The following is a 17,294-nucleotide window of genomic DNA, read 5'->3' on the forward strand; positions in this document are numbered from 1 at the left end:
TCATTTCCGTAACTAATTTATATCATGACTGAGGCTTTCTGCCCCTGTATCGCCTCTACCTGTGTTGCTCCTGATGCAGACCCGCCCCCGTGGTAACCAGCAGTCCCATCTCAGCGTCTATGACTCACCTGCTGTTCTGTTCATTTTGTTTTGTTTTGTTTTCAGAGAAAACGCATGTAAGTGAAACCAAACTTGTAGGCGGACCTGCCCATCATGGAGAAAACACTACTCTGAGGACCCGATTCTGATCCAGTGAGTGTGATATGAGGAAACACTTCTGAGTAGGTTTCAATTTCCTGATCAAAGTAAGAGGCCCTTGTACACACGTGAGTAAAGGTATTTGAAACCAGCCATGTTCGTGTCCTGAGGACTGAATTGCTGCTAAGTATTTGGTGGGACAGTCTCTCCCTTGCTTCGAAATGCACACTCACCACAAAACACACCCCTCCAGTTCTAATTCAGAATTAATATAAAAGAGGGGCCATATCCATAAAAAGAAAAGCGTTCTCAGGATAGTGTGTTCTCTCCTTTTGAAATGGTTAAGTGCAGTCCCCAGGACATTTTGTAGGACAGAACCACCTTCCGTCTGGTGGGATTGGGGTGCAGAGCAGTGAGGGGAGCAGGAGGGGGACCACGGCCACTGCACCCGGGTGGGAATCTCAGTCTCAAACTGTTAAGGAGCGAGGGCTGAGGACCCCAACCTCCTGGGAAGACCAGCTCCCCCAGATCATATGCTGATGATCAGCGAGCACGCCCTGTGGATCATGTTTGGGACAGGGACAGAGGAGAAGCCCAGGACACAGTGAGGGGGGCCCCTGTGCAATGCGTGTCTGCCACCCGGTTACCACTTCCACCCTGACCGGATGCCCCCACGGGAACAGGAAACTTTCTCTCTGCTCAGCTGCTCATGGAGACTTTCCAGTAATTGCCAGCACTTGTCTCTAATCGCCTGCCAGGCTGGAGGGTGATGGCACTGGGGTGGGATTCGCTGCTCGCTGGAGACTCCGTGAGCCTCCGAGCAGACAGTGTCTCCAGGACTAGCCAGGACGTGGTAATGCACCCCTGTGGGGACGTCAGGTCCGGGAGCCCTGCCCTATAAGTACGGCTTCTCCTGAGTGACATCCCTGCAGAAGTTCAGGAGCAGAGCCTGCAGGTAGGTGCCTCCCTGCGGTCAGGCAGAAGCCAGCAGGGAGGGGTCTCCCCAGGAAGGACACAGAGCCAGGCCGGGGGTCCCAGGATAGCACAGGCCCCCCTGCCAGGTGCTCTGCTGCCCTTCTGGCCTTCTGGCCTGAATGGGCAAAAGGATGGTGGGCACACATTTGCCTGTTTGAAATCCCATTTGGGGGGATGCAGCATCTCAGGGATTTCTGCCCAGGTGTCTGTGGGGTTCCTGTGTGTGTTGTGTTGTGTGTAAGTGTTGCTCATGTATTTATCTCTGGATTTGAACTGGGAAACCGCCTCTGTGCTTCCTGAACCTGAGGGGGCAGGCAGAGAATGAAGGATTATAATGAGAGGAGATCAGGTTAATTTTGAAAATGGTATGTTGGAAATAAGCCATGTACAGGGCTTTTATATAATGAGAAATAGGAATTAGACACATACCCTCTGTGATGACTAATTTCACCGTATTTCAAAATATGGTGGAATGTGCCCTGGGCCAAGCACATCTGTCAGAATGTCTGACCCCAAGATGCATATGTTGCAGTAACAAACCCAGAGATGATGGGAGGCTAGTGGGGCAAACAGTGCTCACAGGACAGACAGTGTGTTTCAGTGTGTTTTAGCAGAAGCACAGCTGTGTACTCAGGAAAGTGGGTGGAGATAGGGCTTCAGATTCTCCCCATTTTCTACACGTTTCACACCCACTCGCCCAAGGACATGGGCAGTGACCTGTGCATGTTGTTCCCCGGGCCTGTGGGCAGAGACGGCCCCGGGGCAGCAGGCCCTGGGTGTGGGGTCCTGGGATGGCACAGGCCACCTTCCGTGGGGGCCCCTGGCTCTGGCTGTGCTGGGGCCTGTGTGACGGTGGGGCAGCACTCAGGGTCTGTGCGGGGCAGGCGTGTCTGCCTTCTGCCTGGACGGCTAGTGTAAGTGAGGCCCTGCATGTGGGCAATGTGAGTGCCCACAATATGTGCCACCTCATGGTGACCACATCCCTGCCCGGGGTCCCTCAGCCCAGAGGAAGGCGGCTGGGCCATGTGTAGATGGGAAGGTGGTGCCTGCCTTCTTGGGGAGTCAGGGGCCTGGCAGGGGGCCATTGGTTGTGTGGAATTGGGGCGGAGGGTCAGCTCTGTTCTCCAAGAGTAGAGGACCTTGAACCCCAGAGATAATGGAACTGCTCAGGCCACTGCAGTAAAGAGATTCTGAGAAGTGACAGTTCCTAGGAGTCTGTCCAGCAGGGACTAATCGGGGGAAGGCGGGGAGGCAGCGCTGGGGCCGTCAGGGCGGGTGAGGACGCTCAGCAAACAGGGAACCCAGGCTCACGCAGCGTGGATGGTATTACTTAGAGCAAACTCACTAAGATTAACAGTAGGAAATGTAAGTATTCTACTTTAACTCATTTTTCCCTTCTAACACCCTCCTTTCTCTGTGTAGACCCGTCTCTGACCACGGCATCTTCCTGCCTCCAAAGGGCTTCCTGCACCGTCCTGCACGGCAGGCCCAGGGCGCCAAACCCCGTTTTTCTTTGAGCCTTTACTTCTCCTTAGCTTCTGATGGATAATGTCACAAGGCCCAGAAACCATGTCGGTGGGATTTTTCTCTCAACACTAATACTTTACTCCACTCCCCTCTGTTCACATGGTGTCTGTGAGAAATTGGATGAAATCTTTCTTTGCTCCTGTGCAGGGAAGGTGGGTTTTTTTTCCTTACATTTTAAAGAAATGTTTTAATCCACGATGTCCCACACGTTCCAGTGTTATGGGGGGGGAGTTGAGGGGGTTTTGTTTTGTGTTGGTTTCTGTTATATTTACATTTCTCCTGCTTGGTGTCTGCCGAGTGTCCCCCTGCTGGGCTGTGGTGCTGACATCCCTGGGAGAATCCTGTCGCTGTGCGTTTATGTATCTCTGCTGTTCCTTCTCTGCCAATCCAATTATGCAGAGTTACCCCTCAGGTGGTCATCCCACAGTCCAGGGATACTCGAACCTGTGTTTTCTCTCATCTCTTCTTTTTGTTTTCCAGTTTGCGAGTTTCTATCAACACGTCCTCACACTCAACAATATGTGTCTCAGCCATCTTCAGTCTACGCACAGGCCTCTCAAGGGCACTGTGGTTTCTCTTACAGTGTTTTGTTTTCTCCATCATTTTGTCTTGGTTGTTAGCCTTCCCTTCCTCTGCTCACTTATCTAGCCCTTCTATGTGCTGTCTGCTCCACCCATCAGAGCTCATGGTGTATCAGTTACAGGTGCTTTAAACGTTGGTCTCATAATCTGACATCCCTCCACATGTGCACATGATGCGATCTCTGTGTTCCAATCTGTTGTTCTTGTGCGTCTTAGTCTGCCTTGTCATTGTTTCTCCTGGTGGATGTGATGTGCAGGGTCGAAGAACTTCTCTTGTCGTCCTTTTGGGTGAGTGGGACGTGTGGGGAAAAGGTACCACCTGTGCTGCTAGGATGAGGCCTCGGTGACTGGGGAGCATGTGCCTCCGGGCTGTGAACTGCATAGGCACCTCTCAGCCTTGTCCCCTGTAGGCAGGACAGGATGGCTATAGGGGCTGGGTTTGGATATCCCCTTCCCCAGGGCAGTGGGCTCTGATCACACCCAGCGGGTTAGGCCTCAGGCCAGAGTGTCCTGGGGGAAGGCCTTGTTGAGAAGAACCCAGTGCTCTTCTGTTTTTCAAAAACCTCTTTCACCCCCCATGCCAAAAGCACAAGGGGAAGTTCTCTGATATTTACTGAGAGAACTGGTGTAGCTCCTGGAAGTGAAAATTGCAGAACTGAGCTCGTCCCTCATTTCTTGGTCTCCCTGGAGAATCTCGGTCTCAGCCTTTGCACACTGAGCCCCCAGCCCCTTGCGGACTGTAGGGTGGTTTTTCCTACCCCCACCACAGCTCGGTCGGTGGTCTCCTCTCAGGGTCAAAGATCCAGGAAGCCTTCATGGCCACTACTCAGTTCCCCTCTCTCACATCACTAAGGCAGTGATGTCACCGGGGTCCTCAACTCTCTTGAAGATTCAAGAATTTTCAGATTTTTGGTTGTTAAACTACTGTTTGAATGTAGTGCTGACTTCCAAGTTCATTACATGAAAAGCCAGATATCAGAAACAGCTACTGATTTTGTAAACTTATTTTGTATCTGCTCACTCTATGGATTATGGTTCCAAAGTGTGTAATGAAATTAGTTTGATAATATTACAATCTCAGCAATGTTTCTGAACTCTCCACTTCATGGTTGTAGGTGAGCCATCCATACAATAGGCAGGTGACCAGGGTCTGTCAGGGGAGCAGCGCGTGCCCTTGTCCCTTGGGGCACAGTCACACTCAGGACAGGATATGAGCACCTATTGGACAGCAGTATATGGAACACCACAGACGGTTCCTCATTTCAAGGACTGTACATTCTGGACAGGCAGAAAACAAACTGAAATAAATACAAAATGATAATGTTGTAAATAGTAACAGGCATCAGGTGTATGTCCTCCAGGTAAAGCCATCTCTACAGAGGATGAAGTGTCTCCCTTTGCAGGAGAAGAAAGGGAAAGGATCCTTCTCTAATGCTGGTTATGTAAGAAGGCTGCTGACGTTATCTCCAGCAAAGACCCCTTTGTCCCCAGGCCTCCCTGAAGCCCTCTCCATGCCTTTTCAGAAACATGGTCTAAAAGCCACAGGGAATGTGGCTCTGAAAACCACCTTTCTGTTACTGATTGGATTTGGGACGCTGGCCAATGTCATCCTCTTTTTCCATAATGTCTCCCCAGTCTTGTGTGCCCACAAGCAGAGACACACACACGTGGTTCTCACCCACATGGCCTTGGCCAATCTCCTGGCTCTTCTCTCCTCTGGGATTCCCCACACAGTGGCGGCTTTCCTTTTTACCAACCCCCTGTCCAGTCTTGCGTGTAAAGTTGTATACTATACACACAGAGTGGCTCGCAGCTCCACCCTGTGCTGCACCTGTGTCCTGAGCACCTGCCAGTTCTTCACACTCATCCCTGGGAGAGTGGAGTGGATGACGCTCAGGAGGGTCCCCAAGGTCCCTGGTCCTTCCTGCTGTGTCTGCTGGGTGTTTGGTGCCTTAACAAGTATCTATATTCCTGTGAATGTCATTGGTGCACAGAACATGGGAAATTATACTGACACACAAGGAAGGTGGTTCTGCTCATCTTTGATTCCCAGGACCGGCTTTGGCATCTTGTCGTCATGTCCGGATGCCGTGTTTATTGGCCTCATGGTCTGGGCCAGTGGCTCCATGGTGGGTCTCCTTCGCAGACATCACCAGAGGGTGCAGCATATTCACACCCCCAAGGGCCCCCACAAGTGCTCCCCAGAGACCAGAGCCACCCACACCATCCTGATGCTGGTGGTCACCTTCGTCATCTTCTACATGATGAATTTGGTTTTTACGTTTCACATCACTGTCTTTTTTGATGTTCAGCTCTGGTTGATACAGACATGTAATATTTTGGCTTTGTGTTTCCCCACTGTCAGCCCCTTCCTGCTGATCCTTAGGGATCCTAGAACTCCCAGGCTTTGCTCTTAAATTGCTATAAGTCATTCTTGAAATATTAAATACATAGATGTCAGCTTCTATACATCCCTGATATTATACTTAATAATCATTTACCAGTTAACCATTTTTATAAGTTGTTCTTATTTTTGACTGTGCAGAATATCATATTCATGACTTACCCATTTCTACCTGCTCGTCATTGGCATTAAATACATTCACAATGTCTGTGACCATCACCATTGTCTCTACCCAGGACTTTTCATCATCCCCAAGCAACTTGGCCCCATTAAAATAATAAATTCTATTTCTTCTTTCTCTCAGCTATCCCTCTGTGGTTTCATCTCTCTTAAATTTGCCTGTTCTAGGTACTTCATGTAAGCAGACTCATGCAGTGTTTGTCCATCTGTGTCTGCATTATCTCAGTGAGTAGAAGGTTTTCAATGTCATTACAGTTTGTAGCACACATGAAACTTTGATTCCCTTTTATGGTTGAAACTGGTTCCATTTTATCTATCTCTATGACCTTTTCTTTACACATTCATCTGCGCATGAGCACTTGGGTTGTTTCCACCTTTAGACTATTGAAAATAACACCGTTTTGAACACTGGTGTGCAAATATCCGGCAATTCCCTCCTTTGAATCCTTCAGGTCACGTACCTGGGTGTGAAGTTTCTATGTCCTATGGTACTTCTATGTGCAGACTTTTGAGAAATCACCAAACTGTTTTTTCAAACCTCCTGCATCACGTCACATTCCCACCAGCAACACACAAAGGCACCAGTTTTTGCACATTCTTTGGAAAACTTACTTTCTATGTTGAATTTTAGCCAATCATTCAGGTGGGAAGTAGTATATCCTTGTGGTTTTCATTTGCATTTCTCCAATGGCTAATGATGTTGGGTATATTTCTGTACATTTAGTGGCAATTTGTATATTTCTGAAGAAATGCCTACTCATATCCATTGCCCATTTTTATATTGAGGTGGTGTTGATAATTTAAGGGTTTTATTTTTAAATATACTACGAATATTTGAATACTGACCCTGTCAGTATAAGATTCACAAATTCGTTCTCCATTCTGTAGTTTGTCATTAAATTGAGGTCTCTTGAGGGCAGTCCTTTAGGCACGGTGACTCTGTCACAGCGGGTGGGGCAGACTGAGCCAGCCAGTACAGGGAATGTGACTGGACATCAGATTCCCACTGGACCATTGGTAACACTATTCTGTTCATGCCCTCAAGCCTTTATTATTTACCGTACACTGCTTTCGGTCAATGATGTTTACCTATGTTTAGCTGTGTGGCCGGAGTGAAAGCTTTGTTCAGTCGGAACATCCAGAAGGAACACAGCAGCTGTTCTGCACCATGACTTCCCCACTGTTCTCCACTTCCTTTTGAACTCATTGAGTTAACTGCTGCATGGTTCTCCCTGTAAATATATCATCTCTGTATCTTTTAATAGACTCATCACTGTTCCTACTTATAATCACCACTCTCCAGGAGAAGGAAATACATGGAGAAAATAGGTGAAACAAGATCTCCTGGTGGTAAATGATTGTTCAGGGAAGACAAGGGTGTTCACAAAGTGTGTGTGGAGTTATAATACTATTGACTGAGGTGTTGTGTGCAGAAACCATCCGTTAAAATTTTTATCTTACACTAACTTTCTCAAAATATTGCAAATAATAACAGGAAGGAATGATACCACATTCATTTTGAGACCAGAATTATTGCAATACCTTAACATAACAAAGACACTACACAAAAGAAAATTAAAGGCCAATATCCATAGGAATGTACACCCTGAAAATATCAAGAAAAATATTAGCAAACTAAATTCAGAAACACACTGAAAGATCATTCCACACAGCCAAGTATGATTTATATAAGGGATGCAAGGATGACCCAAAATCTGCAAATCCATGAATGTGATACACCTCATTAACAGAAGAATGGGTGAATACCACATGTTCATCTCAACAGATGCAGAAAAAGCATTTGATAAAATTCAACATTCACCCATAAAGCTGTCACCAAAGAGGGTATAAAGGAAATGTAGCTCAGCATACTAAGGCCCACACGTGACAAACTCACCACTCACAGCCCAGTCAGTGGTGAGACACTGAGCCAGACTAGGATGCCCACTACCACCACTGTCACTCCACATGATCCTGGAAATCCTTACCACAGCACTCAGACAAAAAAAGAAATAAAAGACATGCAAATTGGTATGGACAAAGTAAAATTGTCAACATTTGCAGATGACATATTACAATTAGAAAAATTAAACTCCACCAAAAAAACTTAATTAAAATTAAGAATTGAATTCAGTTAAGATACAGGAAACAAAATTGACACACATTTCTGTGTACTAAAATGTTGCATTTCTATATACTCATAATGAAATGTCAGAAGGACAAATTAGGGAAAAAATACCATTTACAAATTCATAAAAAGGGAAAAATACCTAGGAATAGGCAGGAGGGATTAAAGATGGTGGCCTGAGATGTGAGACAGAAACCTCCTCCCAAAACCACATATAATATGAAAATATAACAAATACATCAAATCCTGAAGTAGCAGGAAAGAAGGCTTTGGCAGACTGTCCACACCAGGGAAATCCAGCAGAACACAAGGAAAAGACTAACATACCAAAGCCATGATCCACAGATACAAAAGACCTCCCCACCCCAGCTCAACAGAGGGAGGCAGAGAAACAGAGTATGGAGGAGTTGGAGGCCTAGGACTGCTGAACACCCAGCCCTGGAGGTCTGCTCTGGGAGCATGTGCCTAACTTACATGGTGGTCTAGAGATCAGTGTGGTTGGAAAGCTAAGACAGGAAGAATACTTGGAGAGACAGAGTTTCCAGCAGCTTGTGGAAAATAGGGATCCACATCCAGCCACTCTGGGACCGAAGGAAGGCAGGAAGTCTTAGAGACTTCCTAACAGTGAGATGGCTGCAAAAGTGGCACTGATTCCACTGAGATTCCTGATCAAGAGAAAGGACAGGTGGAGAAAATTTCCCAGACACTCTCTGCCCAGGAGGTTGGTAACATTCAGGAGGTTCAGGTGCTCTATTCCCATGGAAAACTATGCAGCTCTGAGGCCCCCCACTGTGATATGCTTCGTGCTGCACTTTCCTCCTAGGCAGTATTGTTTGCAAACTGGCTGTCCCAACTATTGCACCAGGCCAGCCAGAGGGTGGCCACACTCATGGCACCTACAATTGCAAAGCATAGAGGCTTCCACCTGCACACTCGACCCACTGGCCCTGGCAGTGGAGACAGGCAGTGCAGCTGGAAAGCTGGAAAGACTGCTTTTTTCCAGATGGGCACCAGTGCTGCTCACCCACCACAGCCCCAGAGGCTTAGCAGCTCCAGAGAGTACAGCTTCTTGGCAATAGAGGGTGCCACCTACAAATATGAAAGGTCCAAGGAACCTGGTTCAAACCAAAATACCACAAACACCAGAAAGAGGGCCTAGTGAAACTGAACTCATCAATACTCCTGAAAGATATTTCAAAATAAAAACCATAAACATGCTCATGTAGTTACAAAAAAGTATCCAATAAATCAGGGAGGAATTCAGGAATCAGATACAAATGTTCAAGAATAGAGTATCTGAAATTAAACATACAATGGAAGGATTTAAAAGCAGGTTCGATGAAGTAGAGGAGAAAGTAAGTAAACTAGAAATCAGAGAACAGGAATACAAAGAAGCTGAGGCACAGAGAGAAAAAAGGATCTCTAGGAATGAAAGAATATTGAGAGAACTGTGAACAAACCAAATGGAACAATATTCACATTATAGGGATACCAGAAGAAGAAGAGAGACAAAAAGAGATAGAAAGTGTCTCTGAGGAGGTGATGGCTGAAAAGTTACCCAATCTGGGGAAGGAGATTTTCTGTCTACCCATGGTGGTGCACAGATCTCCCAACACAAGGGACCCAAGGAACACAACACCAACACATGAAATAATTAAAATGGAGAAGACCAAGGGTAAAGATAGAGTATTAAAAGCAGTCAGAGAGAGAAAAAAGATAACATACAAATCCATCAGGCTATCATCAGACTTCTCAACAGAAACCTTACAAGCCAGAGGGAGTGGCATGATGTATTTAATGCAATGTAGCAGAATTAGAATTCTCTACCTGACAAGATTATCATTTCCATTTGAAGCAGAGATTAAACAATTTCCAGATAAGCAATAGCTCAGAGAATTTACATCCCACTACGGTGTATTTTACAGGGACTGCTATAGATGCAAGTGGTCCTCAGGCTAAATAGGTATCACTAGAAGAAAGAAAATCATAGTAAAGAAAGTAGAACTATTAATTACTAAGCAGATGCAAAATTAAATCAACCACCCCTCAAGTCAGTCAACGGATAGACAAAGACTACAGAATATGATACCAGAGAGAGATTAAAGATGGTAGCATGAGAGGAGAGACAGAGGCTTCCTCCTAAAACTGGATACAATTAGAAAACTTAATTGGCACAACTAATCCTGAGAGAGCAACAGGAAAGAGGAAGGCGTCAGACTGCACACACCTGGAGAAAAGAGCAGACCTCACCGAATGTGGTAATGTACCAGAGCTGTGGCTCTGCGGGACCCAAGCCCCTCCCCCACCCCAGCTCACCAGCGGGAGGAAGAGAAACAGAGCAGGGAGGGAGTGGAAGGCCTGGGACAGCTGAATACCTAGCTCCGGAGATCTGCTCTGGGAGCACAAACCTACATTTCATGGTGCTTTCATGAGACTCGCATGACTATTGGGTTGGAAAGTTAATACAGGCAGAGTTCCTGAGGATACTGGGATTCTGGCTGCTTGTGGAAAGCAGGGATCCATATCCAGCTGCTCTGGGACAAAAACCTATACCTTTGTGACCGGCCCACTGGCTCAGGCAGTGGAGACAGCCACAGCAGCCGGGAGGTTGGCAACAGCTCTTTCCTCCCCCCAGGCATGAGTACTGCTCCCCTGCAACCCCAACATTGCTTCAGGGGCTGAGCAGCTCCAGAATAGCGCTCCTGGACACTAGACGGTGCCATATACAAACATGAAACGCCAAAGGAACCTTGTCCAGAGTAAAATTGTTAATACAACTCCTGAGAAAGATTTAAATGACATGGACCTCATGACTCTTCCTGAAAGAGATTTCAAAATAAAAATCATCAACATTCTAATGGAGGTATGGAAAGACATCCAAGAACTCAGGAATGAATTCAAGTCAGAGATCCAATCATTGAAGAGCATGATGGAGGGATTAAAGGCAGGTTGGATACAGTGGAGGAGACAATAAATTAAATAGAAACTAGAGAAGAGGAACACAAAGAAGCTGAGGCACAGAGAGAAAAAAGGATCTCTAAAAATGAAAGAATATTGAGAGAGCTGTGTGACCAATTCAAGCGGAACAATAGGGATACCAGAAGAAGAAGAAGAAGAGAGAGAATGAGATAGAAAGTGTCTTTGAGGAGGTAGTTGCTGAAAACTTCCCCAATCTGGGGAAAGAGACAGTCTCTCAGGCCATGGAGATCCATAGATCTTGCAACACAAGGGACCCAAGGAAGACAACACCAAGACATATAGTAATAAAACTGGGAAAGATCAAGGATAAGGACAGACTATTAAAAGCAGCCAGAGAGAGAAATAAGATCACATACAAAGGAAAGCCCATCAGGCTAACATCAGACTTCTCAGCAGAAACCTTACAGGCCAGAAGGGAGTGGCATGGTGTATTAAATGCCATGAAGCAGAAGGGCCTGGAACCAAGATTACTTTACCCAACAAGATTATGATTTAAATTTGAAGGAGTGATTAAACAATTTCCAGGTAAGCAAAAGTTGAGAGAATTTACCTCCCACAAACCATCTCTACAGTCTATTTTGGAGGTACTGCTATAGATGGAAGTGTTCCTAATGTTGAATAGCTGTCACCAGAAGTAATAAAACCACAGTAAAGAAAGTAGAACAGTTAATTATGAAGCAAATGCAAAATTAAATTAACTATATCCAAAGGCAATCAAGGGATAGACAAAAAGTACATAATTTGATACCTAATATATAAAGAATGAAGGAGGAAGAAAAAGGAGGAGAAATAGAAAAGAACCTTTAGATTGTGTTTGTAACAGCATACTAAGTGAGTTAAGTTAGACTCTTAGATAGTAAGGAAAGTAACCTGGAACCTTTGGTAACAACGAATCTAAAACCTGAAATGGCAATAAGTACCATCTATATGCTGCTTACAAGAGACTCACCTCAAACCCAAAGACATGCACAGACTAAAAGTCAAGGGATGGAAAAAGATATTTCATGCAAACAATAGGGAGGAAAAAGCAGGTGTTGCAGTACTAGTATCAGACAAAATAGACTTCAAAACAAAGAAAGTAACAAGAGATAAAGAACAACACAGTAGAGCAGATGGACCTAATAGACATTATAGAACTCTACACCCAAAAGCAACAGGATACACATTCTTCTCAAGTGCACATGGAACATTCTCCAGAATAGACCACATACTAGGCCACAAAAAGAGCCTTAGGAAATTCAAAAAGACTGAAATCCTACCAACCAACTTTTCATACCACAAAGGTGTAAAACTAGAAATAATTTGTACAAAGAAAGCAAAAAGGCTCACAAACACATGGAGGCTTAACAACATGCTCCTAAATAGTCAATGGATCAATGACCAAATTAAAATGGAGATACAGCAATATACGGAAGTAAATGACAACAACAACACTAAGCCCCAACTTCTGTGGGACACAGCAAAAGCAGTTTTATGAGGAAAGTATATGGCAATCCAGGCATATTTAAAGAAGGAAGAACAAACTCAAATGAATAGTCTAACATCACAATTATCAAAACTGGAGAAAGAAGAACAAATGAAGCCTAAAGTCAGCAGAAGGAGGGACATAATAAAGATCAGAGAAGAAATACATAAAATTGAGAAGAATAAAACAATAGAAAAAAATCAATGAAACCAAGAGCTGGTTCTCTGAGAAAATAAACAAAATAGATAAGCCTCTAGCCAGACTTATAATGAGAAAAAGAGAATCAACACACATCAACAGAATCAGAAACGAGAAAGGAAACGTCATGATGGACCCAACAGAAATACAAAGAATTATTAGAGACTACTATGAAAACCTATATGCTAAGAAGCTGGAAAACCTAGAAGAAATGGACAACCTCCTAGAAAAATACAACCTTCCAAGACTGACCAAGGAAGAAACACAAAATCTAAACAAACCAATTACCAGCAACGAAATTGAAGTGGTAATCAAAAAACTACCCAAGAAAAAACCACGGGCCAGATGGATTTACCTCAGAATTTTATCAGACATATAGAGAAGATATAATACCCATTCTCCTTAAAGTTTTCCAAAAAATAGAAGAGGAGGGAATACTCCCAAACTCATTCTATGAAGCCAATATCACCCTAATACCAAAACCAGGCAAAGACCCCACCAAAAAAGAAAATTACAAACCAATATCCCTGATGAACATAGATGCAAAAATACTCAACAAAATATTAGCAAACTGAATTCAAAAATACATCAAAAGGATCATACACCATGACCAAGTAGGATTCATCCCAGGTCTGCAAGGATGCTACAACATCTGAAAATCCATCAACATAATCCACCACATAAACAAAAAGAAGGACAAAACCACATGATCATCTCCATAGATGCTGAAAAAGCATTCGACAAAATTCAACATCCATTCATGATAAAAAGTCTCAACAAACTGGGTATAGAGGGCAGGTACCTCAACATAAGGCTATATATGATAAACCCACAGACAACATCATACTGAACAGTGAAAAGCTGAAGGCTTTTCCTCTGAAATCGGGAACGAGACAGGGATGCCCACTCTCCCCACTGTTATTCAACATAGTACTGGAGGTCCCAGCCATGGCAATTAGACAAAAGAAAGAAATAGAAGGAATCCAAATTGGTAAAGAAGAAGTTAAACTGTCACTATTTGCAGATGACATGATATTGTACACAAAAAAACCTAAAGACTCCACTCCAAAGCTACTAGAACTGATATCGGAATACAGCAAAGTTGCAGGATACTAAATTAACACACAGAAATCGGTGGCTTTCCTATACACTAACAATGAACTAATAGAAAGAGAAATCAGGAAAACAATTCCATTCACAACTGCATCAAAAAGAATAAAATACTTAGGTATAAACCTTACCAAGGAAGTGAAAGACCTATACCCTGAAAACTATAAGACACTATTAAGAGAAATTAAAGAGGTCACTAACAAATGGAAACTCATCCCATGCTCTTGGCTAGGAAAAACTAATATTGTCAAAATGGCCATCCTGCCCAAAGCAATATATGTATTTGATGCAATCCCTATCAAATTACCAACAATATTCTTCAACAAACTAGAACAAATAGTTCAAAAATTCATATGGAAACACCAAAGACCCCAAATAGCCAAAGCAATCCTGAGAAGGAAGAATAAAGTCAGGGGGATCTCGCTCCCCAACTTCAAGCTCTACTACAAAGCTACAGTAATCAAGACAGTTTGGTACTGGCACAAGAACAGAGCCACAGACCAGTGGAACAGAATAGAGACTCCAGACATTAACTGAAACATATATGGTCAATTAATATATGATAAAGGAGCGATGGACATACAATGGGGAAATGACAGTCTCTTCAACAGATGGGGCTGGCAAAACTGGACAGCTACATGTAAGAGAATGAAACTGGATCACTGTCTAACCCCATACACAAAAGTAAATTCGAAATGGATCAAAGACCTGAATGTAAGTCATGAAACCATAAAACTCTTAGAAAAAAACATAGGCAAAAATCTCTTGGACATAAACATGAGCAACTTCTTCATGAACATATCTCCCTGGGCAAGGGAAACAAAAGCAAAAATGAACAAGTGGGACTATATCAAGCTAAAAAGCTTCTGTACAGCAAAGGACACCATCAATAAAACAAAAAGGTACCCTACAGTATGGGAGAATATATTCATAAATGACAGATCCAATAAAGGGTTGACATCCACAATATATAAAGAGCTCACACACCTCAACAAACAAAAAGTGAACAATCCAATTAAAAAATGGGCAGAGGAGATGAACAGACAGTTCTCCAAAGAAGAAATTCAGGTGGCAAACAGACACATGAAAAGATGTTCCACATCACTTGTTATCAGAGAAATGCAAATTAAAACCACAATGAGATATCACCTCACACCAATAAGGATGGCTACCATCCAAAAGACAAACAACAACAAATGTTGGTGAGGTTGCAGAGAAAGGGAAACCCTCCTACACTGCTGGTGGGAATGCAAATTAGTTCAACCATTGTGGAAAGCAGTATGGAGGTTCCCCAAAAGGCTCAAAATAGAAATACCATTTGACCCAGGAATTCCACTTCTAGGAATTTGCCCTAAGGATGCAGCACTCCAGTTTGAAAAAGACAGATGCACCCCTATGTTTATCGCAGCACTATTTACAATAGCCAATAAATGGAAGCAACCTAAGTGTCCATCAACAGATGAATGGATAAAGAAGATGTGGTACAGATACACAATGAAACATTATTCAGCCATAAGAAGAAAACAAATCCTACCATTTGCAACAACATGGATGGAGCTAGAGGGTATTATGCTCAGTGAAATAAGCCATGCAGAGAAAGAAAAGTACCAAATGATTTCACTCATATGTGGAGTATAAGAACAAAGAACAACTGAAGGAACAAAACAGCAGCAGAATCACAGAACCCAAGAATGGGCTAACGGTTACCAAAGGGAAAGGGACTGGGCAGGAGGGGTGGGAAGGGAGGAATAAGGGCAGGGAAAAAGAAAGGGGGACTTATGGTTAGCATGTATTATGTTGGGGGAGCATAAGGAGGGATGTGCAACACAGAGAAGACAAGTAGTGAGTCTACAGCATCTTACTATGCTGATGGACAGTGACTGTAATCGGGTTTGTGGGGAGGGACTTGGTGAAGGGGGGAGTCTAGTAACCATAATGTTCTTCATGTAATTGTAGATTAATGATAATAAAATGAATAAAAGAAAAGAATATGATACCAAGTATATAAAGAATGGAGGAGAAAGAAAAAGGATGGGAAAAAAAGGACCTTAGATTGTGTTTGCAGTAGCATAGTCAGTGAGTTAAATTAGACTGTTAAATAGTAAGGAAGTTACCCTTGAACCTTTCATAACCACGAATCTGAAGTCTGCTGTGGCAGTAAGTACACACCTATCGAAAATCAATTTAATTGTAAATGGTCTGAATGCACCAATGAAAAGACATAGAGTCACTGAATGGATAAAAAAAAAAGACCCATCTGTATGCTGCCTGCAAGAGACTCACTTAAAATCCCAAAACACACACAGTCTAAAACTGAAGGGATGGAAATAGATATTTCATGCAACAAATAGGGAGAAAAAAAGCAGTAGTTGCGGTACGTGTGTCAGACAAAATAGACTTCAAAACAAAGAAAGCAACAAGATGAAAAGAAGAACATCACATAATGATAAAGGGGTCAGTCCACAAGAGGATATAACCATTATAAATATCTTTGCACCCAACACAGAGTACCTAAATTTGTGAAACAAATACTAACAGAGCAAAAGTGGGAAATAGAAAACAGTGCATTTATTTTAGGACACTTCATCACAACACTCAGTCCAAAGGACAGATCAACCAGACAGAAAATAGGTAAGGAGACAGAGGCACCGAACAGCACATTAGAACAGATGGACCTAACAGACATCTACAGAACACTCCACCCAGAAATCAGCACAATACACATTCTTGTCAAGTGCCCATGGCATTGTGTCAAGGACGTATTGGGAGGGTGTGTCAGAATAAGTCTAGACCCTCTTGCAGGAGACTTAACCAAGAAAATGGAAGGGTCTTAGCCTTTTGTTGTATGTGAGTCTGTAGGTGGATTTCTTGGGTTTTGATAGCCTGTTGTACTTCTTTGAGAAGTACGTTTTCAAGAATAGATTGTAAGATAAATTCTAGCTGAAATAAGCAGGCGAAGAGAGGCAACAAAGGGCCAGGTAGTTTATTTGAATGCAAATACCTGGGTGAGATTTCCCCACTCTATAGAAATGGAGGCTGGGGAATTCGCACATAAGCAGACAGGCAGTGAGTTTTTAAAGAAGGTAGGTGGGGGACAGAGCTTAGATTTACAGCAGTGCGAGGATTGGCTATAGCCCAAGGCACATTTTTCAGGTTGGGAGGGGGCAGCAGCTGGGGACTTTGGCACGTCATCAGTGTCCAATGTGCTTGCTCCTCCTATCAGTGCCCCCAGCCTTACATTTCAGCCTTTTGGTTATAATGGGCACCGACTCGATCTGGCTACTTCTGGCTGAGGAGGGGCGATGTGGAGGGGGTTAAGGCTGGTTGACGGCCGGAGGCTCAGTCGGGAGGGGCAAGTACTTGTACAGCAACAGTTGATTGATTTTTATGTGTGTCATTACTGCTATGCGCTGTTGAAGGAACTTAAAAACACATGGACCAATAAGGAGTATGAAACAGATTGCTGCAACAGGGCCTAGGAGAGGCTCTAACCAGGCCATAATAGGGGATTGAAACCAGCTGTACGGACTATTACCTGATATGCTGGTT

General features: G+C 43.8%; 1 protein-coding gene across 1 annotated transcript; it reads left to right on the forward strand.

Annotated features, from left to right (window-relative positions):
- Positions 1 to 4,792: 4,792 nt before the first annotated feature.
- Positions 4,793 to 5,698, forward strand: LOC118932715 (vomeronasal type-1 receptor 4-like). Its single transcript, XM_036926422.2, has one exon. The coding sequence runs from the start codon at positions 4,793 to 4,795 to the stop codon at positions 5,696 to 5,698; it is 906 nt and encodes a 301-aa protein (XP_036782317.2).
- Positions 5,699 to 17,294: the final 11,596 nt, after the last annotated feature.

This window comes from Manis pentadactyla (assembly GCF_030020395.1).
Source record: "Manis pentadactyla isolate mManPen7 chromosome 15 unlocalized genomic scaffold, mManPen7.hap1 SUPER_15_unloc_1, whole genome shotgun sequence".
Classification (NCBI taxonomy): Eukaryota; Metazoa; Chordata; class Mammalia; order Pholidota; family Manidae; genus Manis; species Manis pentadactyla.